Source organism: Rhipicephalus sanguineus, chromosome 1 (genome assembly GCF_013339695.2).
Source record: "Rhipicephalus sanguineus isolate Rsan-2018 chromosome 1, BIME_Rsan_1.4, whole genome shotgun sequence".
Lineage (NCBI taxonomy): Eukaryota > Metazoa > Arthropoda > Arachnida > Ixodida > Ixodidae > Rhipicephalus > Rhipicephalus sanguineus.
Window position 1 is genome coordinate 175,131,679 of NC_051176.1, and position 22,226 is coordinate 175,153,904.

The 22,226-nt window shown below is 49.2% G+C and overlaps 1 protein-coding gene across 2 annotated transcripts in view; it reads right to left on the reverse strand.

Annotated features, from left to right (window-relative positions):
• The window catches only part of LOC119402667 (transcription factor Atoh8), a 41,452-nt gene extending 20,719 nt beyond the window's left edge, over positions 1-20,733 (reverse strand). For both annotated transcript variants that reach the window (XR_007416952.1, XM_037669784.2), the window contains exon 1: positions 19,595-20,733. Coding sequence is in view for 1 of the 2 variants with exons in the window: in XM_037669784.2 (XP_037525712.1) it covers positions 19,595-20,608 (1,014 nt within the window). In the remaining variant the exon portion in view is untranslated. The remainder of the gene's footprint in view (positions 1-19,594) is intronic.
• Between the last annotated feature and the right edge of the window lie 1,493 nt (positions 20,734-22,226).

A 22,226-nucleotide genomic window follows, 5' to 3' on the forward strand; every position in this document is an offset into this window, starting at 1 on the left:
AAGCTTTAGTGCTTTTGATGGCATCCACGCCTTCGAGATTTCGTCTTCAAAAGGTAATAAATGGCACGGTGCTCCTCAACAGCTGGCCAGAATTTCGTGCTTTCATTTCAGTGTTTGATGTCCCCAAATTTATTTGGACACGAGGCATCCAGCTGCACCTAATACATATATTGGCACGTAAGTAAACAGTACTCGCGCCAGTGTCCTTTGCGTCGCAGGCGTAGCTAACCGGCTTAACTAAGAGTAGCACAGTTTCGCTTGTAAAGCACCATCGTTACAAGAATAAAATAGCGCAGGTAGCTTCCAAACGGGATCGCTGAACGATACTTCAGGTTATACTCTCTGATAGCACGCTTTTGTGAGCAAGACGCATTATTGTAAGAGCGCCCGTGAACCAAAAATTACGTTCCGCGAAACTACCCGTAAAGCGTACTCTAATTATTACGCGATGCATGCTGAAATGATGAGCTTTCACAAAACTTTGTGCACAACTTGTAATATGGGGCAACAAAACATCGTTTCACTCTTTCGCGAGATGCACTGCAATTACGATTCACACGTACTACTGCGAGAACGTTTTTTTTTTTTTTTTACAAATGTAACAGCATACATATCTGAGGAGGTTGCTTCCGCAGCCCACTCAGCACGTACTGTATACATTGTGGACTTGCATGAGGAAGATGTTCTTGATGTTCCAATAAAATCAGCGAAAATGTCCAGGCTAGAAAAGACGTGAAACACGCTCTCCGACGGGCTGAGTTTCGGAAGTTTCACGTTTGCTCTGTGTAGCGTCTGCTGGCGTGGCAGCCCGCGCGTGTTGTTTCGTCGCGTGTGCGATAGATGGCGTGACGCGCGATGCAAATATGGCGATGCGCATGGAATTCGCTGTGTTCTGGTCTATAGTCGAAACATATGAGTATGTTGCGATTACGCTTACGATTATAAAGTCTCAGATAAAAGTGAAATCGAATAATAATTAAAGGTACTACGTTCCCGAAATCAACAAATCTGGCTGTCACAATTCTGAAGGATGTTCACAGTGGGATGTGGAAGGTGTCGTGCCTTACAGATTGTCTTCAACGAGAAATCCTGAAGAAATGCTTCCGTGAGAGCTTGAGTCGAAGACAACTTTAGAAGTCCGCCGCATTTCCTCCTCAAAGGCGAACCATTGGTTCTCCATTTCACAGACCACAAAGCAGTAATATAGAAGGGAAAACGAAATCCAGAACTCAAGACGACATACGAATTATAACAAGAGGATAGAAATGGAGGAGCATTAAAGAGGAGTCAAATAAATACATTTGTACATATATACACTTTATGTAACTCAATTTACATTCGCAGTGGCAACGCACGGGTGACCTACGGTGCCATGCCGGTACGATACCCAGTGTTTCGCAACTCGTCATGATTCATACTGAAAATTGGCAGCGCAAACAAACGGGACACAGAAGAGGAACACAAACAGGCGCACAAACAAACAAACACTTCTGCAATTCGTCATGATTCACATTAGGGGAGATGCGGTGATCTTTTTGTATCTGTATCTTTCTATTTCCTTCCCTCTCACTCCATCCATTTCCTTCTCTTTCTCGCTCTTTCTGTATTTCTTTCTTTCTTTCTCTCTCTAGTTATAATAATAATAATATCTGGGGTTTAACGTCCCAAAACCAAGATATGATTATGAGAGACGCCGTAGTGAAGGGCTCCGGAAATTTCGACCACCTGGGGTTCTTTAACGTGCACCTAAATCTAAGTACACGGGCCTCAAACATTTTCGCCTTCATCGAAAATGCAGCCGCCACGGCCGGGATTCGATCCTGCGACCTTCGGGTCAGCAGTCGAATCTCTCTAGTTATCGCTTCCTCTTTCTTTCTATCCCTTTTTCTCTCTCTCAGCAGATGTGTTTGTCTTTTTATGTCTTTATGGCCTTTATTTCTTTCTATTTTGCTCTTCCCCTTTCTTTCGCTCTATTTTCTATCTGTTTCTTTCTCTATTTTCTATCTCGTTCGTTCTATATCTTTCTTTCTCTCCCTTTTTCACGCGTTCGCTTGACACTCGCACCTGCTGCACACGCTAGTGCATACTCACCTGTGGAGTTCTGCACGACGGAGCACAAGTTACCGATAGCTTAAACAGCTTCACTCTAAAGAGAATGGAGAGAGCGTGTGCCGGTTCATGATGATGATAGTTTTTTACGACGGAACACAAGTTACCGACAAAAATATTTTTGACCGGTACGAAAACGTAACTGAAACGTTATCCGTTATTTGTTTCGGCGTGAAAGCGAAACATTTTTTATCGGTTTTCGATTCAAGGGCAAAGTTGGCAATCCGAAACTAAAGCAAGGATCCCAAAGTGAAGACGTCGTGAAATTTTGGGAAGAACGAAAAGAGTGGCCACCAGAGCTGTACGTATTAGCGTAAGTGGCCCTTGGTGTGCCGCCACACAGGTCAGCGTAGAGAGGGCGCTCTCGGCGCTCAAGCTTATCAGAACAGCGGTCTCGCAGGTCACTCGATTTCTCAGATCATGCTCACTCCCTTGACGCAAATCATTCAGCCTGCTCAGAGAATTCGCATTTCACTCACGGGGAAAAAAGAAATAAATACTATGTTTTTGTCGTTACATTGCTTCGAATTTTTTTGCATGCAAACAAAACCATCAAGAACATTTTTTTTCCCGTTCTGGAACAGACACGGAACTTTTCTCAGAGGAACGAAACTAAACCCAGAACGAAACAAAAAAATTAAAAAATGGCGTAGCTTGCGCTAAGTCGCGCATGGCTTAACAGAGCGAAGCTGGTCAATTTGAAGTTTGACATGGTTTTGCTAAGTTTTGCTAAGTCTTACTAGGTCTAACTTAGCATTGCTATGCCTCACTTGGTCCCACTAGGTCTTAATATGTCTTGGCTTTTTTCTTGGTCTTACTAGGTATTGCTAAGTCTTAATTGGCCATATTAGGCTATGCTTGGCTTTACTAACGCTTGAGCCTGGTTTCAGCCACACTTCGGCTAGTACAAGACGTGAGACCTGGCGTCTTGATCATGAGCGGTACTACGTAGCGTCCTGCGCTCTTGTGTACTGCGCTACGAAAGTGGACGAGCGCTGGGTGCTTGCTGACGTCGTCTTCTCGTCCGTCAGTTATACCGATGGCGTCCAGGCGCCACATCTGCGTCTCCAGGTCGGACTTCAGTGCGCCAGTCGTCAGAACAAGCCAGGAACAAGGCAGTTGCACTGATGTTACGCGGTGTCAAAGTATGGTAGACGTTAACGCACATTCCTTGAATGACTCAGCCAAATATAGTCTCAACTGCACAGAGATGGTCGGTGAAACACTCGACGCGTCCGGTGACTATCCTCCAGTAGTGGTCGGAACCGATCAAAACGCTTATCGTGGAGTCTTGAGGATGGTCCCATTGAGGTTCGTCAGCAAAAGCCAGATTGCGGGCACGCATCATATCAATAATGGTTGGTTCTAAAGCCGGACCCTTTACGGTGCAGACCTCTGGCACCTCCAGTGCCTCGAGATCGACTTCGATCGGCTCCATACGCCCACAGAGCGTGTCGTTGACCCTTCAGCACTGGTAATGCCGTGGGTGCTTTGACCCGCCGAATGTAGACGTCCATCTCTTCATATCCAGTGTAAGGCAGGCAAAGCTGCTGCGACAAGTCTTTTCGGATAAACGTTCGTTGGCTGCCCGTGTCAAGCTGCAGTCGCACTGGCACACGGCCACGGTTTCCAGATGCCCACACTGTGGCTGTTTGGAGCAACACAGACGACGAACGCGTGCTGCTAGCAGGAGCCGTTGTTACCTGCTTTTCTCGCTGAGTGGCCGCCTCTCGGGGTTCAGCTCCAGTCGATTGGGGACTGTCGGATCCTCGTCGGCCCCAGATGTCGCACAGAGCAGAAATATGGCGTAGAATAACTGCCAGTTGGGCGTGTTGGTATAGATTCATGATGGTGAAGCGCTAAAAGAAACGGGGACTTACGAAGAACACAGGACGCAGCGCTACTAGCAACTGAGTTTATTTTGAATACAACGCCCTCATATATACAAAATGTACGTCATCACTAAAGCCAAAAAAACGTTAACACGTGATCATAAAAGAAATAAACAGGTGAGAGATAAAAACCGCGCATGCACCTCAACCAAGGCAAGAAATGCACTTCATTTTACGTTCTCTCTAAAAAAGCAACTTCACAATCCGATAGCAAAATGGATGGCTGACTAACGCAAGCAGTGCCACTCTTCCTTATTTGATAAGCCTCAACGATCTCCCTGACAGTTCGATCGGCGTGCTTGTCAACAACAGTGGTTTTTTCAAAGTCAGGGTTGCATGTGCACTCTTTACAGTGCATTGCTAGATGTGAATACGGTGCCCCCTTCAATGAACTTTCGTGTTCGCGTTCGTGTTCTGAGCTTTCGTGTTCAATGAACTTTCGTGTTAGTGATGACGTACATTTTGTATATATGAGGGCGTTGTATTCAAAATAAACTCAGTTGCTAGTAGCGCTGCGTCCTGTGTTCTTCGTAAGTCCCCGTTTCTTTTAGCGCTTCACCATCAAGAAATATGGCGTCCTGAGCATCGGTCGCACTTAAGCCAGGCTGCGGTTCGGCAACTGCGAGCAATCTGCCCTTGCTTCCCGCACCTGAAACAGCAGCTCTTGCTGGAAAAACGCTGGCGCTTTTCTTATGCTGATAGCGCGACCCGGCTATCACGAGTCACGTGGCCTGAGATGCCCCAGAGGGGACATGTCTGTGCAGGCCTTGAAGTGATACCTGGCGATGATGACCGTGCTGTCAGGGCTAGAGTGGACGGTAGATGTGACGGCGATGAGGTGTCCGCAGCCTTGCGGTTCGTCGACGGCCTCCCTGGAGTGGCCTTCTCGCGTGACGCTCGACTCTCCGCTCTACTTTCGACTTCCACTTGAAGGAACTTCAAGATTGCCTTGAATTGCTCGTCTCTCGATTTGACTGCAGTCAGCGACGTCTGTGTCGGTCTTCGTGTGCTTTCGGTACTGGATCGCCAGGTCCTCTGGCAATGAGCGCATCAGCGCCCTGTGCAAAACAACCGCGTACTCTGAAGGCGTCATACCAAGACTTTCCAAACAGCCGGACTTGAACTGTATTTGCTGGTACAGGTCCCGCAGCCTTGCTACTTGCGACGATGTCTCGATTGGTTCGATGGCAAGGAGGCTGTGAAGTTCGCTTCAGTAAGGCTTATTCCTTCAATGGCCCGCTTCCCAGTGCCAGCCAAGTACGTCTTCAAGTACTTTAACTTCTCGATACCGGTGAGATCGGGGTGCGTGTGAATGGTCGCCTCGTAGTGGTCCCAGAACCCCTGCCACTCACGGTTCTCGCCGCTGAAGACGGGCACTTGACGTTTCGGCAAGACGACTCGCAAACGCGGTGCTCGTGGGCTACTGTGCCCGGCGAGGCTTTTACCGATGGTGTCCGAGTGGGCAGCTCCCACGGAGCTGCTGAATCCGTCAATTGTATCCGCATGCCTCGGCTGGTTGGCTTCGATGACGGTAGAACCAACCGGTGCACGTGCGTTCATTGCGGACCGAAGCCTGCTGATGGATTTCACGATCTTCTCATGGTAATCCAGAGCGCCCATAATTTCCTCGTCGAACTCCTCACCGTCAAGGGCGTCGGCGATCTGTTTGTTCAGTTTGGTAAGAGCTTAGTCTTTGTCGCGAAGCCCGTCGATGAGTTCCTGCAAGTCGGCGGATGACTGTACTGTGCCTTGCAGGAGGATCTCGCTGGCTTCAGACAGTATTCGGGTAGTGGCACCGCGAAGGGTGTTGAAGAATTCTATTGTGCAAGAGCGCTAGCGCGAGCGGACACAGAGAAGAAAAGGAAAATCAGCGGTAGCGTTCGCCATGAACACTATGTCGGTACTATAGTCTGCTTTGATGTAAATATATTCATTACCTCTCTCAACTGGCATGATTTATTCTACAAGTGGTGCCGAAACCCGGGAGTTTTACGCCCCCAGAAAAGGCGCGCAGATCGGTTCATCTAAGACAACGAAAGTTCAGTGGGGTAGAGATGTTGTACAGCTCTTCGTATGACAGAGTCGTTGGCTACCTTCACAAAGCAGGCTCTGATGTTCCGATCTCCTCGGTATCGCTCTATGATTCTTCCAGTCTTTCAAAGTTGCCGCGGAGAGTTATCTTCATAGACGACGACTAATTCACTCTTTAAGACTGTCAGATTCTTGAGCTTGAACACTGGCATGGTGCGCTGAACGGAGGCTCAGAACGTACTCCTTTCTCTACCTTTTCCAAAAGTGCTCAATTAGCTGTGCGCGATGAATCCATCTTTTTGTAACTGTGGCCTTTCAGCTTGAAAGGTCGCTTTCGTGTTTGTCGTAGGGAATGCCAGTGATTCTTTTACCAGTCAAGAAATATGGGCTGGTGTCAGTACTTCCATTTCTTCTGGTGACGATGATAAGTATGTGAGAGGCTTGGAGTTTACCACGGCTTCTACCTCGTACAAGACTGTGGTCAACTCTTCCGGCGTGAGCCTTTGCTGACCAAGGATCTTCCGTAGGGTGGACTTCACTGTTCCTATCATTCTGTCCCAGAAGCCTCCCCACCATGCGGCCTTTTCTGCAATAAACTTCTATTCAAGCTTTGAGAGCAATATTCTTGAAATTGGCCATTGAATAAGGCACCCGATAAAGACGACATTTCCTTTAAAGTCTTCTTGAATTAAGACTTGTGCATTGCCTGTATATACAACACAAGGTAATCCACGACGTGAGGTGAACCTTCGAAAGGCTAGCATGAAACTGTCGGCTGATACACTGGAGATCAGTTCTAAGTGTATAGCTCTTGTGACGGCGCACGTGAATATAGCTATATAACTCTTTGAAGATTAATTGTCCGTTTTCACGTACAGCGGACCGGCTATTCCCACAGTCTGAAAAGGATCGGAGCTACACACTCTCGTGGTAAGGGTGCCACAGGGGCGCTCGCTGGTTTGGCTCTGTACTTCGCACATGTGTTGCATCCACCGATAACTTTCTTCAGGACCTGTCTGCCACGAGGTGTCCAAAAGTTCTCTCTAACTTCAGTAAGAGTGTCTTGTACACCTCCATGAAGGACGCGCCGATGACAGTCACGGACTAGAAGTTTAGTGAAGTGATGAAGCGCAGGCAAGAGTACAGGATGCTTCACTTTTTCTGTTTCTTGAGTTAACTGTAGGCTGCCTTTTATACGTAGTAGCCTTTCCGCATCCAGAAAAAGATGGAGCGTCTTCACACTCGACCGTTGATTTAACTATTTCCCTTTGTCGAGTTCGTCAATCTCTTCCAAGTATACTTCTTCTTGCACTACTTTAATCCAATAATCTTCTGCTTTGTTCATGTCCTTCTCTGTTATGCTCGATAATTTCTCTCGAGGGCTTGTGTTTCGACAGTTCTGAATAAATATTAAGACTCACGCTGTAATTCCCAGTACTCTTATAAGATTCGAGTATCTTCCCGGGTCCAAAATCGGCCCAAATGTTTTCACATGTAAGACTTGTACGCCGCTGGACTCGCTCAAGTCTCCTTCATCCCATGGCGTATTCAGCGTGTTCGTCGGTCATGTTGCTTCCTCCTCTCTTAACCAGGATGGACCTTGCCACCAGTTTGTCGCGGCTCGGGGATTCCAACGCTGTGCCCCGTGTAAGATCATCTGCGGGGTTATCAATCCCAGGAAAATGTCGCCATCGAGTTTTGTCAAAGCTGCGTTGAATTTCTGACACTCTATTGCCAACAAACTGTTGCCGTTGCGATGGCGCTCCTCGGATCCAATGCAGCACGATGGTGGAATCGGTCCAGAAGGTCACGTCTGTATTATGCTCAAATGTCTTGAGGGTCCTAATAAGGAACGTCGCCAACCTAGTACAAACGCCGCTCCCAGAAGTTCGAGTCTGAGCAGCGTAACTTTCTGCAAAGGTGCTACTCTTGATTTAGCCATTAGGAAGGACGTAGAGATAGTCTTGTTCTGTCCAACATATCTCAAAAACGCACACGCTCCATAAGCTTTCTGACTGGCATCACAAAACAGATATAGTTGCGTAGTTCCATCTCCTGGCAAAGCATCCATCCAACGATTGATGGCCATCTCTTGAATTTGATGTAATTCTGAGAACCATTTACTCCACTGTATACCAAGATTTTCTGGGAGCTCATCATCCCAACCAACCTTTCTCTTCCATAGCTCTTGAAATAGTAGCTTCGCTTCTATAATCAAAGGTGCTATCACCCCCATTGGTTCAATTATTCTTGACACCGTCTGCAGAACAGATCTCTTACACGGTTTACGTTCTGTCTGCAAGCATCCAAGCGCCGACTTTGAAGCAACCGTCATAACGTATGTCGATGGGTTCCAGATAGGTCCGAGCAATTTCACGGAGCCCAAAGAAATGTCGGTTTCCTCAGTCGCAGCAAACAATTCACGAGCCTTCGAGTTTGACGCCCACTTCCTCAGACGCATACTTGCTGATTCTATCATAACGTTGGCTTCTCTGTAGATTTGCTGAGCTTCTTCCTCTGTTGGAGCTCTCACGAGAAGGTCATCTACATAAAAAGATTCGGCTAACATCTGGCCTGTAGGCTGTATTTTGCCCTGGATGGACGTCAGGTGTTGTCGCAAAGTGGCATTTAGTAGAAATTGGCTCGCTGCGTTTCTAAAGAGAACTCTGGTCGTCCTCCACTCTTCAATTTCAGGTTCCGGGTTTGCTGTAGTTGGAACGTCTTTGAACCAGAGAAACCGCAGGGCATCTCGGTCATCCTTTCTAATACCGATCTGTAGAAAGGCCTTCTCTATATCGGCCGTTAAAGCGATTTGATTCATCCTAAATCGTATGAGAAGAGCCCCCAAGTCAGTCAGCAGATTGGGACTTTTTTCTAAGCATTCGTTTAGGGAAGAGTAGTCAGGTTCATGGGCTGACTAGTCGAAGACCACACGTACTCTTGTAGTCGTAGACTCGCTTCGTATGACGGCATGATGCGGCATGTAATAAATCCTATAGATGGTACCTTGTACTTTCTTCAGGTTCTTTGGGCACCCGTTCAGCGTGTCTCATCTTCATATGGAACGTGGCTTATGGTCGACTCACATTCTACTGCGAAATCACGGTTACGCTTCTTTATCTTTCCGAGTGACAACATTCTCTTTAAAGCTTCCACTCAATTGCTGTCAAGTTTTCCGCCATTTTCTTTCCATGGAAGGGCAACCTCATAGCGACCATCGACAAATGAGTTTTCTCTGAAACTCTTCCAGGACCGAAGCACTAAGTTTGGCTATGCTGTCATCCTCTGGTAATATTCCAATGCTCTCAAGTTCCCAGAACTTTCGTAGAACCTTGTCGGTCGTTTCGCTTGAGGTATTCACACGTAGTACGCTCACTTGCGTGGCTAAATTGACCGACGTACTGAAGAGGAGTGGCCCTTGAAACATCCATCCGAATGTAGAACCAAGAGAGACAAAGTCCCTGTTACCGGAGCAACGTCGAATCTCTCCTGTCATGAATTTCCACAAGTGATCCGCTCCAAGTAGGAAGCTTATTCCAGGTACAACGGCCATTCCAGGTGAGAATAGCTTGTCAGCAATGGGGCACGCGCTGTCTTCAATCTCTCTTATGAACTCATGGTTCACTGGTACCCGCAGTACGTCGTTGCAAATGAAGGGAATTTCAATAGCTTGAATTAAGTTCTCCATGTTGTCGTACTGACTACGCAGTCGAAGTTCTACGACGCGGTGCAGCCTTGAAAGGGATCTTGTCTGTCTAAAGATGTTGATACTAAGGCTAATTTTTCCAAGCTCTTTCAATCCGAGCATCTTGGAAACGTCTTCTGGTATGAAGGTGCGTTGGCTACCACTGCCTGCTATGCCATAGATGTAGGCGCACTTCGTGTGCCCTGTAACACACAGTCGTAGGTTTCCAGCAAAACGTCTTCGCCGAGACTTGCGTATGAGCTTGTATGAAGGCTGTTGGTTGCGACTGCACTTGCGTTACTTGGAATTTCAGCCTTCTTGGGCTTCCATGTCGGGTCACACTTTGAAGACACATGTCTTCCATCGCATTTGCCGCATTTTACCGTTCGTCGGCAAGTTTTGGCTCGGTGACCCACCATGGTACAACGAAAGCAGCCGTTTTCAAAAGTCAGTTTCTTGAGTTTTCCTTCTCTGCTTATATTGCAGGTACACTCTTCAGTAATATGGTTTGCTGAACCACAAGATATACACGCCTTGTTGTCTGTCTTCGAGGACGCGCATAGATCTGCTGCTGTTGGTGGCTGAGAAGACGGAGCACTTTTCACTCCAGGTCGGGAGTGTCACTTTTCCATACTTTCACTGCTTCGGTTTCGTTCGCGGCTTTCTACTTCTATTCGAAGGTACTTGAGCAAACCTTGCAAGTCATCGTCTGCTCAAATGTCGCGGCTGCTACCAAGTGTCTCGTTGGAAGATGATGTACCGCTGGCTTGATCCCGGTGGTATCCAACAACGATATCTGTCGGTAAAGCCCTGAACAACACGTCGGTCATCATCGTGGCGTAAGTAGCCGAACTAATGTTGAGGCCTTTCAATCCGCGTATATGGCATTGGACGAAATCGTACAAAGTCCTTAAGTCCTGGACGTCATTGGAGCGCGTGACGTTCGGCAGCTCTCGTAAACATCGCAGGTGCTCCTGAATTATGAGACGCTTGTCCCCGAAGCGACTTTTGAGGATGTCGATGGCATCATCATAACACTCTTCCTTCGCCTGAAGGCCTTCTATCGCTTTTGCCGCTACGCCACTCAGTATGTTTCTTAAGTAATGAAACTTCTCTCACTTCGTGAATGCTTCATCCTGGTGAATTGATGCTTTAAATTGTTCCCAGAATCCAGGCCACTTACAAATTTCTCCAGAAAATGTCTGCAACTGAAGCGTTGGTAGCCTTATGGATCGTTGGGCACGATTCTCGTCACGCAGTTGAACAATAGGCGTTGCTGCCAGTGGCGCTGTCACGGACTAAGGCCGGCTAAGTCGCAATAGTGCCTGTCTAGCCTTTAATTCTCCGATCGTTCCTCTAGCAGCATCTTGGTATCTCATGACCGCCTCAAATTCCGCAGCGAACTCCTCGTCGGTAATGTGCTCCTCTATCATCTCGTTCAACTTGTCTAATTCCGCATTGTTCACTTCCAGTCTCTGTCAGTGACGCTATAGTGCCGATGTTGTCGCTTTCTAAAACACTCTTAGCCTCATTTATGAAGCGCTTGTTCATTTGTCGACGCGACTTGCGCTTTTCTTTAAGACGGTTCATTGTCTCTCTCACGGTTTTGATTGCTGTCGCTCACCTTCACATTCGTAGAACAGAGTTTGCTTCAACTTTCGTTGATGGGCCTGCTTGAAATCACAGTCCCAGTCTGGTTTTCCGTTGCGCCGTTGACATCTCTGTCACCGGCCTGATTGGCAATGTCCTCCGCTGGCTTTCCGAGAGGCTGTCTTCCGGTAGGGAGGGTCCTGGCGCGTAAAACTCCTGACGGGTCTTCGGCACCACTTGTAGAATAAACCACGCCAGTTGAGAGAGGTAATGAATACATTTACCTCTCTCAACTGGCGTGGTTTATTCTGCAAAGGGCGCCTCGATGCGTAACTTGTCCATCCTTGGTACGGTATCGGTGCGGATGATGTCTGCCTTCTCCCGGGTTTTCGGCACCAATAATATAGACAGATAAGAGACCGACACCCCTGTTTCCCTGGTTGAACACTTCTTTTTCTTTTATTGCGTGCTCACGAGCAGCCCCTCCTTACGCCCGCTTCTTCGCGCGTCTTGTGCGCGGCATGGCGTTTCTCGCCAACGTTTTCCCGCGGTAGATTCAGCAGGTATCATTACTCCTCTAAGGTTTCACTAGGCTTGTCAAACTTCAAATCGACCAGCTTCGCTGTGTTAAGCCATGCGCGAGTTACCGCAAGCGTCGTCATTTTTTTAGCCTCGCTAGAGCCGAGTCTCCAGCAAAGGCAAATCATTACATCAGACTTTAGCACAGTATATACGTGTTTATTATACAATTAGTCATGGCTAGTCAAATGGTAAACCATCAAACAAGTCATAGTGTTCGGCATACTCTGGGTCTCCCTTCTTTCGTCGATGCTTGACCTCCGTTTCCATGGCTGTATTTACCAGACCGGCACGGCGACGTCGAGCAGCTTCTCCATCGGCAGCGCGACGTGCTTGTTTGTGTGCAGCTTCTTCTTCGGGCGTTCGACCTCTCTTCGGTCTACACATGGCGAGAGAATGACGATCCTGCTCCCGGGCACCCGTTCTACACAAGTCACTAGCGCGTGTTTCACGTTCTCCACTTCGCCGAGCAGAGTTTTCGTTTAACGCTCGCACCTGCTGTACTCGGCAGTGGGGATTGCCCAATTCCCCGGGCGCATACCTACCTAAGGAGTTTTGCGCGTGCCGGTTCATAAAGAGAGCACGTACCGGTTCATGGTGATGGTATTTTCTTACGACGGAGCACAAGTTACCGACGGCCTAAACAGCTTCGCTGTTAAAACAAACATTTCTTTCTGGCACCCTGGCGCGAACATTATCATTTTCAACTGCGGTCATTTGACTAGTTGTTTACTAAGAGCAAGCGCCAGAGTATTCAGACGGAACAAGGCAGCCATCGACAACGTCTCGTAAATTTATTTAAAGTGAGCATGGGCGTTCGGAGCCTTCCTGCGTGGACGGCGCGAATCTCGTGGTCACGACTCGGCTGCTCTTACATTATTCGTCGACGAGGACAGCTTAGCGGAGCCCATTTGCCGCCCAATAGCGTAACCGGTGAGTAAGTGCCGCTGCGCAATTGAAATGGTCGGCGGCCGTTCAATCACTGCCGCCGCGACGGCCGCTCCAGCCTGCATGACTGGCACCGTCTCCCGCCGGGGCCGCGTCGCTTCCCCCTCAGAGTCGGCCGGGGCCCTGTGGCGGATTCCCGGGCTGCAACTTCTGCCGGCGGTTGTTGGCCCAGGGGGCAGCGCGGTGTCCGGTTGGCGGAGGGCAAGGCCGCCAAGGCCGCCGCCCCCCTCTGCGGATCGACCGCCGGCGGATGCGAGCGGCCGCGCCTTGCTGGCCGCCCCGACGTAGCACTGACCCCCCTCCACGCGTTCAGGTGCCGCGGGCGACAGCTTCGCCGGCCAAAGCGAACGGCTTTCATGCCACAGGTGCACGTCCCTCTTGGACGTAGACCGTCGGGTAAACCACCGTTTCACTGCATTGCTTCCCCTATTTGTGGCGCCACACAGTTACTGCCCGGCAGCTTTCAACTAAACACGAAGCAACTTTTACGTTGGCAACGCGGTGTAGCACATGGCACGCTAAGATAAATCTGGTAAAAGAAGCGAGTCGGGTAAATTTTACATGACATATATATATATATATATATATATATATATATATATATATATATATATATATATATATATATATATATATATATATATATATATATAGAGAGAGAGAGAGAGAGAGAGAGAGAGAGGGGGGGGGGAGAAGGCACGAAGGCTTTTCAAAAATTGCGGCGGGAATATCCCGCCTCACATAGCTACCCTGCACATGGTTTTCCTGGGGAAACTGTCACTGGTACGCTCTGCAATGTAGGTAAATGCGGAAACGAAAGAAAGGAAAGCAGACATAGTGTTGAATGAAAAAAAAAAATGTGTTCATTCTGCTAGTCCGTACTCGAGGTTATTTGATTAGGCAATAATTTCGCTCGTGCATGCACAGTAACATTTTTGCAAATCACCCATTGTGCTAGTACAGTTAAACGAGTGTTGCTCCAAACAACTGCAAATTGCGAGAGTACTGCAGAATCTGCGCAGCTAGTGATGACAAGCGACCACGATTGTCCCACGTGCCTCTTTCTAACGATATATACATCACTTATGCCCCAGTCACGAGAGGCACTTTCGATAAGGATCAAAATTATCGATAATCGCGATCGGCTCTCTTGCGCAAATGAGCCAATCGACACCGAGAAATTCGATCGCGATCAGGCTTGGTCGCTCTAGAAAGTTGGGGCACGTAATCTGCGCTATAATGTCCAGAGCCGATGTGCACAGGCTACACATATGTATACATGACTCGTTCGCCATTTTACCAATTCGATCGGGATACCGTGCGGCTCATTCGGGGCAAACAGCACGTGTCCTGCTACTAATCCAGAACCGCTACCTACATGACGCGTGTGGTATTGAAATATGCTGTAAATATTTGTAGCTTTCTCTATGAATTAAGGTTAAGGAGGCTGCAGCAACAAATAAAGCAAGATTGAGGTATAAAGTGCTTGTGGCAGCCCCGCAACGGTGGTCTAGTGGTTATGGCGCTCGACTGCTGACCCGATGGTCGCGGGATCGAATCCCGGCCGCGGCGGCTGCATTTTCGATGGAGGCGAAAATGTGTGAGGCCCGTGTACTTATATTTAGGTGCACGTTAAAGAACCCCAGGTGGTCGAAATTTCCGGAGCCCTCCACTACGGCGTCTCTCATAATCGTATCGTGGTTTTGGGACGTTAAACCCCAGATATTATTATATTAAAGTGCTTGTGGCAGTGTGCTCGTTGAAGTGCGCAAATACGAATGAAGAGGTGCACATAGGCGAGACCAAACGATGTAAATTAAATCACTCCTTATCGAAACGTGCCTTTGTTGCGCACCTTCAATAACCACTCATGAAGGGAAACGTTCCAGGTGCTGTCAATGTAGAATGTAAGCACGAAAAATATGCGCGTGCGTCTTCTCTGCCATTATTCTGGAAAGACACCGACGCTTGAATAGAGCCTTTACAAACGGCCACTGTTTCTTTTACACAACTGAAATGATAGTTTATTATGTGTGAACGCACATGAGGGGCGTAGCCAAGGGGGCGGGGGGGGGGGTTCAACCCCCCCCCAAAATTTTTAATTTTGCTTGCGTATACATACACGCACGTACGAACATACATAAAGCATAATTAACCCCCCCCCCCCCCCCCAGAAATAAAAAATTCTGGTTACGCCTTAGGAAAACTTGCGTTTGGCCTCGTTGGTGCTTACTGTTTGACATTTTGACCGCACAAAAAAGACGAGGACAGAGGGAGGCACGACGACACGGGCGGTAAACTTTCAACTCATTTTATTCAGTGAAAGACGTAGCAATATATAGCGAGTTTTGACATGCGCAGACACAGTTACGTCCGCTCATCAGTCTAGTGGGGCAGCCACCTGTCCAAGAAAGACATTTCCGATTGAAATAATCTGATAGAGGTGTCACTGACACAATCATCATTTTTCTTTCTAATAAAGTAAGCTTCTAATAGCTCTCGAGCTGTTTGATCTTGGCTTCTGTACAGAACCTTTATCCCTTGAAACCGTGGTTCACACGTGCAGTCTTTACAGTGCGCAGGCAGGTGCGCCAAAACGTCTCCTTTCTTTAACTTTTGCTCGTGCACGCCCCTGAGGCACATGCCTAATATTTCGGTTTGTTTTTAGTGGATATCTTCCCCTAACACTGTCGAACAGTGCTTACCTTGTCAACGCCTTTCACCCTGTCTTCGCGCTGTTTTCTCACATGTTTGCCCTGTCCAGTGTTTGAGCCTGCGCGTCCTGCTGCCGTGAAATAGGTCTAGATGCAGAACGTGCATTTTAGAACTTTTTTCTATGTCTGTATTGATCATTTGCGCTGTCATGATGAATTTCGACCATAAAATTACGCACGCCACCAGCCTGCCCACATTTCAGTTTTTCGGCGAATCCCATCCGTGAACTCACTCGTCGCCGGGAGGCATAGAGTGCCACCAGAGCGATTCAGGCACCAGACTGTCTCCGGCCAGATCGCCCATGCCGAGACGAGCAGAATTTTCAGCGAAAGCGCCATGATCCCGCAAACATGGGGGCGCTCCTGCGCTGACCAACGTTAATCGGAAGAAAGGGATGGTTTGCGATGCCAAGGGTTACTGCGTCAATGGCAAGCTCCTGCGGCGGCGAGCGGGCTGCTGTGCAAGCGGAAGCACTGAACCGATGCAGACTTGGAAGACCGGCTCCCGCCTATAAATAGGACTCGAGTGCACACGCCTAGGGGTGCTTGGGCTCAATGCTGCTTTCTCCGATCCCTTCACCGAAGCCTGTGCACCTTCACCTGGATCGGGAGCAAACGCTTAACCCCCCCGCCCCTGCAAATATTGAACCGCACACGCTGCCTTGGCAGTGAATCAGCGGGATTGCCGGATATCTTCATGCACTTACTCTGACGCTCTCTCCAGTTTTGCCGGCGCTGCACTCGGCACCTCCGCTTGCTGCGTTTTCAGTGTCCACATAACGCAATATGTCGTAACGTAACGTGCTGCAACGTGCTTCATGCCAGCGCGACGTTCGAATGGTTTGCATACCATTATGAATCACGGTATAACGCATAAAAGAGGTGCTAAAATCGCTGTGCTGATCAAGGTAAGGCCCTGCGTTATGAAATTGTGTACACAGTTGAGTCACGTTTAGAAAAAATAAATAACGACAATGCTACTTTACGCACTTTCTGCGCGCTCTCTGCTACGAACTCCTGTTTTCCATGGTGAGGAATGCGCTCCCATTCCTCATGATCATGTCACTACACCGTATCTAGTGTCTTTGAAGCAGGCAGTGTGTGTGTGTGTAGGGGGGGGGGGGGGGGTATGATACCGCTCATTTGTGGTAAAGCGAAGCAGAACTGTCCCGCACACTGCTGGGCGATGACAGGGCTCGTTTCTTTTTTCTTTTTTTTTTTTTCGTTTTCAATTTTAACTCTGGCTTTTCCTGGGGTATCCGGTAATCTTCAGATGCAATAAAGGGCCACACGCATCGTTATCATCGTCATGCGGGCTCAGTGGAGAGCGTCGTCAGGAAAATCGGTCGCTTCTCTGCAGCGCTCAAACCATGACGAGCCTCGGTATTGGTATGTAAAAGCAGGCACTTAATTGCGGTATGAAGGCAGCTATACACGGATAAAAATTTTAATTAGTATGTGTGCAGCGATGAGCCTAGTTACGGTAAACACACAAACGCTTGGCCAACGGCACTGTACGGCAGTCGATTTAAGCATTCCACATGCGCAGTACGCGTCTGGCAAGGTTATCTTTCGACAGCGCTCATCGTGTTACTGGAGAGGCTCGTTGTATCCGCGCTTTTGCTTGCTAAAATGATTCCTCCAGCATTTTAAGTTCACTGCTGCTTTAAAGGGGCCTTGCAACACTTTTTCAGCATGGCCAGAAAACGCTTTCAATCGGTAGTTGAGGCTCCTGAAAACACGTGAACAAAACATTATAGCGCAGCACGAGGCCTGGAATTTACAATTAATTCTCCAAGTCGGCTAGGAATCGCTCCCGCTTCCCTCGACAAATGATGTCATAAACCCAAACGACCGCGCCATAAACCCAAAGTCCATGGCCATTGGCCGATTTGAGCATCGTGAGCTACAAAGTTACCGCGGCCACCGCGGGATGCCGCGATGTGCCCGCGCGCCCGCTAGCGACCACACTGAAAGTAAGCCGCGTGTTCAAAGGAAAAAAGGAATGAAAGTGCTCAACGCTTGCTGACGAACGGACGTACCTTCTTGCTCTCTTGTCATCCCCCCCCCCCTTTCATTTGCGTTTGAGCGCGCTCGTTGGTACGAAAAAAAGAGAAAAGGCGCTTAAAGCGTGCGACAAATCCTTGTGACTCCGCTCGTACTTGACGGATTTTAGCGGCAGTCGATTCGTGAGGCAATAAACTCCTTTAATGAAATCATTCGATGATTACTTGGAAAAGTGTTGCAGGGACCCTTTAAAAATCAGGTTCAACCTGCCACGGCGGTCTACTGGTTATGATACTCGACTGCTGACCCGAAGGTCGCGGGATCGAATCCTGGCCGCATTTCGATGAAGACGAAAATGCTTGAGGCCCGTGTATACTTAGATTTGGGTGCACGTTAAAGAACCCCAGGTGGCCTAAATTTCTGGAGCCCTCCACTAAGGCGTCCCTCATAATCGTATCGTAGTTTCGGGACATTAAACCCCAACAATTCTTATTATCATTCAGCAAAACGTGCATAGCGAGGAGGGGCGTTCTGGCATGAGATACCGCTGGCATAAGAAACCGAATTTGAACAGAGAGTTGGCAATTTGGTTCAAACAGAAACTGTTTATTACTGCTCTTTCACGCACCGATTTCTAATTCAGATTGACCCTCAAAAGCCGGAGGTATCAGCTCAGCAGGCAACAGTGCGGCTAGCAGACTATGAACGGTCGTCCTATAGTAACGCGGTGCGAACAGTGGAAAGGTTCGTACACCAAGCACATATAATGTGCGTGCGCAATGCTTCCAGAAATGGCGATTACGCGGCGCTATCCTTGCCGCAAGCCACGCGCTCGCCTGACCACCCTAACTGTGTTCGTCGCTGTACCTGGCTGTACCTTGATTTTCCTTCGACATTACTTCGCCAGCTATAAAAGCAGTAAAAACTGTCTCTTTTACCTGCGGTACCGAACCTGCTTTTTTGCGCACTCCATATGTGCGAGCCATTCGCTGTGATTTTACGTGACCGTCCTGCAGTTCCCCACTCTCGCAAATTCTTGTTCTTCCATATGTGTCAAAACCGACACTGCGCAGCAACTCCGTGATGCAAAGGATTGCCGTTTTGTTCTGCTCCCCTTTGTCTTCTATCTGCGGCAAGTGTTTGTTCCAGACACAAGACCTGATGATATCCCTAAGAGACAAATACCTGATTGACAGGGGCGTAGCCACAATTTGTTTTGTTTCTGTTTTAGGAGGAAGGCGACCCGCTCACCTGGCCACGCCAATGCTGATCACTGAGCACCACCATTATGGGATGTGATATAATCAACCATGATACCGAAAGTCGCAGTATTATATAGAGGGTTGATTCACGTACGTGAGAAAGATCGTACAGACGCGTTGGATCACTTTTTGGGTGATTTAACTTGGCTCTTCGCTGCATATTAAACGAAAATAAAGAATGCACACATTTAAACCCCAAGATAGCAGTACCCGTGAACCGAAAATAATACCGTCCACACAGACAACTGTTTGATATCTGCCAAGTGCGCCTCAGCCTTACTTTTACTCCAAAAAAATTATTTTCTATATGACTAGGTCGCGCGACAGTAGATGGCCAAAGGTACTCCTTCACTGTCTTAAGAGACTGACCACCAATGGCCGCGTCGTGTTTTCACGCCAGAATACTGAAGGATACTACTGTCCTCACCAAAACCGTATTCAAAGCACTTCTAAACTATCCACCATACTACACACCCCGATAATAATAAACAAAAAATACACACGACACATGCGATTTTCGAGTTTTTGCCATGAACATCAAATTGTAAGACCACACACAGCATGCCCAACTATCAACTTTTCGACGTACAGACTAATAATAAGATATCCTCTTATTAGTAGCCTATACGGAAAACTCTTTACGTGCACTCGTGAAGCTGCGGCAACATTCGAGGCCTTGTGTAAGCAGTGCAAAATAGGCTGGAAGCACGAGACCCTTTTGATGAAGGTTCGGTAATACTGCTCTGCGCAGAAAAGGTCGAACACGTCAGTGCATACCTTGGTGGCAGTGGCGGCCGCGGAGCCTCTGCGCCTAGCCTTGCCCTCGGCCTGGATGGTGCGCGTGCACAGGTCGATGCACTCGGCAAACGAGGGAGCACGTTGGTCGTAGCTGTAGTCTTTCTCGTTGAGCCTAGCCAGGGCCACGATGTAGGCAGCCGCGATCCGCAGGATGGCGAGCTTGGAAAGTTTCTGGTTGTCCGCGTACGCCGGCACCGCGCGCCGCAACGCTTCAAACGCCGCGCTGATAGTGTGTACGCGCGAGCGCTCGCGGGCGTTTGCCTCGATGCGCCGTTGCCTGGTCATACCCTTGTAATTGCGCTGCGCCGAACGGCTGCTGCCACTAGTACTGTCCAAGCACGGAGACGTTCTACTAGTCCTCGGAATTAGTTCCACGTCACTCGCGTCGAATGTCTCACGCGCCGCTGAAGTGCTGGCACTAGGGAAGGATGTTGATGCGTTGCCGTACAGAGAGAGCGCTATCCGCTTCTCCCGGAGACAGGAGGTGTCCCGCAAGCTGTCCGTCGAGGCGCCGTCGCCTGCGGCGCTTCTCTTGCACGGTGGAGTCCAGGAGCCGGGCCGAAGGGCCGGCGCGCGACGCGCCGACTGCTCGGAGAGCGTCATCTGTCCGCCGAACAGCACGACGCCGGTCTCCCGTGACTCGAAGATCGACGGATGGGTCGCCGTCGAGCGCAAGTCCAGGAGGCATTCGTCATCGCCGCCGGCAGTGGTGGACGTCGCCGAAGTAGCCGGCGAGTTGGACGTGGTGGTCAGGTCGAGGCCTTCGTCCGGCGCCGTCCGCCGCACCTCGTGGATGACGGAGCCGCGGCCGGCGACGGCCGATGGAATCGTCGGAACGCGCTCCTCAGCCGAATCGTCTTCGGTCGTGTCCGCATCCTTGCAGGGGCGGGGTCGGCCGCTCAGCAGCCGCCGGCGCCGTGGCTCGCTCGACTTGCGCTTGTTGCGCCGCTTGTGCAGCTCCACACCGCTGTCGTCGCTCGACGCAGCGCTCATGGCTGCACGCACGCGCCACGGCCGGCTAAACAAGCACGAGCGCGGCAGACAGTGTTGACGTCACACACGCGATACGGCCGGTTCTGGCGCGCGTGCGTGTACACCGGCCGCGCGCACTCGACTGCCGCAACGCCCGCAACCGGCCGAGTTCCCCGTCGAAGGAGGATGCGCTGAAGGTTGCCTAGGCGACAGCGGCCACAGCTGCCAGAGAGCGCAAACACAGCTGGCCTCACCCTCTCCCTTCATCCCGGAGCGGTGATGGCGAGCGGCAAGTGCGGCGCGAGCCTGCAAGGAGGCGGCGCTGCTGCTCGCTCGCGCGGCTCATTACGCTTTGTTCGGCTGCTGAACGAGAATGGCTCATTCAGAATGCGGAAGCAGGCCGGACGCTTCTCTTAGCTGAAACAACCCGAGAAAACCGGAGCACTGGGCGATGTTGACGGTCGCAAGCGTCGAATACGTGAGGGCTAAAGAGCAATTAAGCGTTCGCTCACATTTCCTTTTCACCTTACTAATTGTTCACGAAAGAAAATAAGGCGTACAAGCATAGATAAAGGAGAAGTAAACCATACAACACATATGCTGACTATTGAACATTGAACATTGTTTATTTGCAGGGAAAAAATACAAAATTTCCCTGCGGGAGGCAAATACTAAAAGCTATTTACCCTGACGAGGTATTCAACGAACTATCAACAGAACAATAATAATATCTTGTGTTTTACGCGCCAAAGAAACGACATGGCTTTGTGGCACGCCGCAGGGAAGGACTCCGGAAGTTTCGGTCACCTGGGGCTATTTAACGTGCACCTAAATTTAAGTACGCGAGATAGATAGATAGATAGATAGATAGATAGATAGATAGATAGATAGATAGATAGATAGATAGATAGATAGATAGATAGATAGATAGATAGATAGATAGATAGATAGATAGATAGATAGATAGATAGATAGATAGATAGATAGATAGATGATAAACTTGTCGAACATGCCGATGCACCAACATCGCCATGATGTTCCAAGCAGCGAAGAGTCCATAAATTTCTAAAGTTGTATCCGACTGTAGCTAAGGCCTTTCCATATCCTCCTCTCCTAGCGCCTACGTCACCCCACCACAACGGAGCTGCTTTGTCGGTGCTTTCGGGAAACGGCAGACAGCATGAACGAATAGATTCGCAACGCGCCGTAAGTACACGAACGCGCGCGCGTCCTCCGCGCCCGTCCTAGTGCGATGACGTCACCGAGGACTGAAGAGGCCTTAGCTAGACTAGAGGGTGTTGCTCCAACAAGCTTCACAATGGATGAAAAAAGGAAAATGAAGCGATGACACGCTCCTCGCAATGGCCTGCCTTTGGTCCCTGGTTTTCCATGAGTGAAGATGGGAAGTATAGAGTTCTTGGAATTCAGCATCAGGCGCCTTCGGCCGCCGTTATCGTTAAAATCCTGCGTGGCCATAACCCTTCCCTTTGCACAACGATGGGACAGGTCCGACTGAGTAAAAGTGTGGAGCAGACTTTGCGCCCATCTGTAAGATGATTAGGGTAGGGAAGGCGGTGGCCCCCCCTCGTGCGCACGTCTATGGAAAATATTCGCGCAAATTGATGGGTGTGCATACATC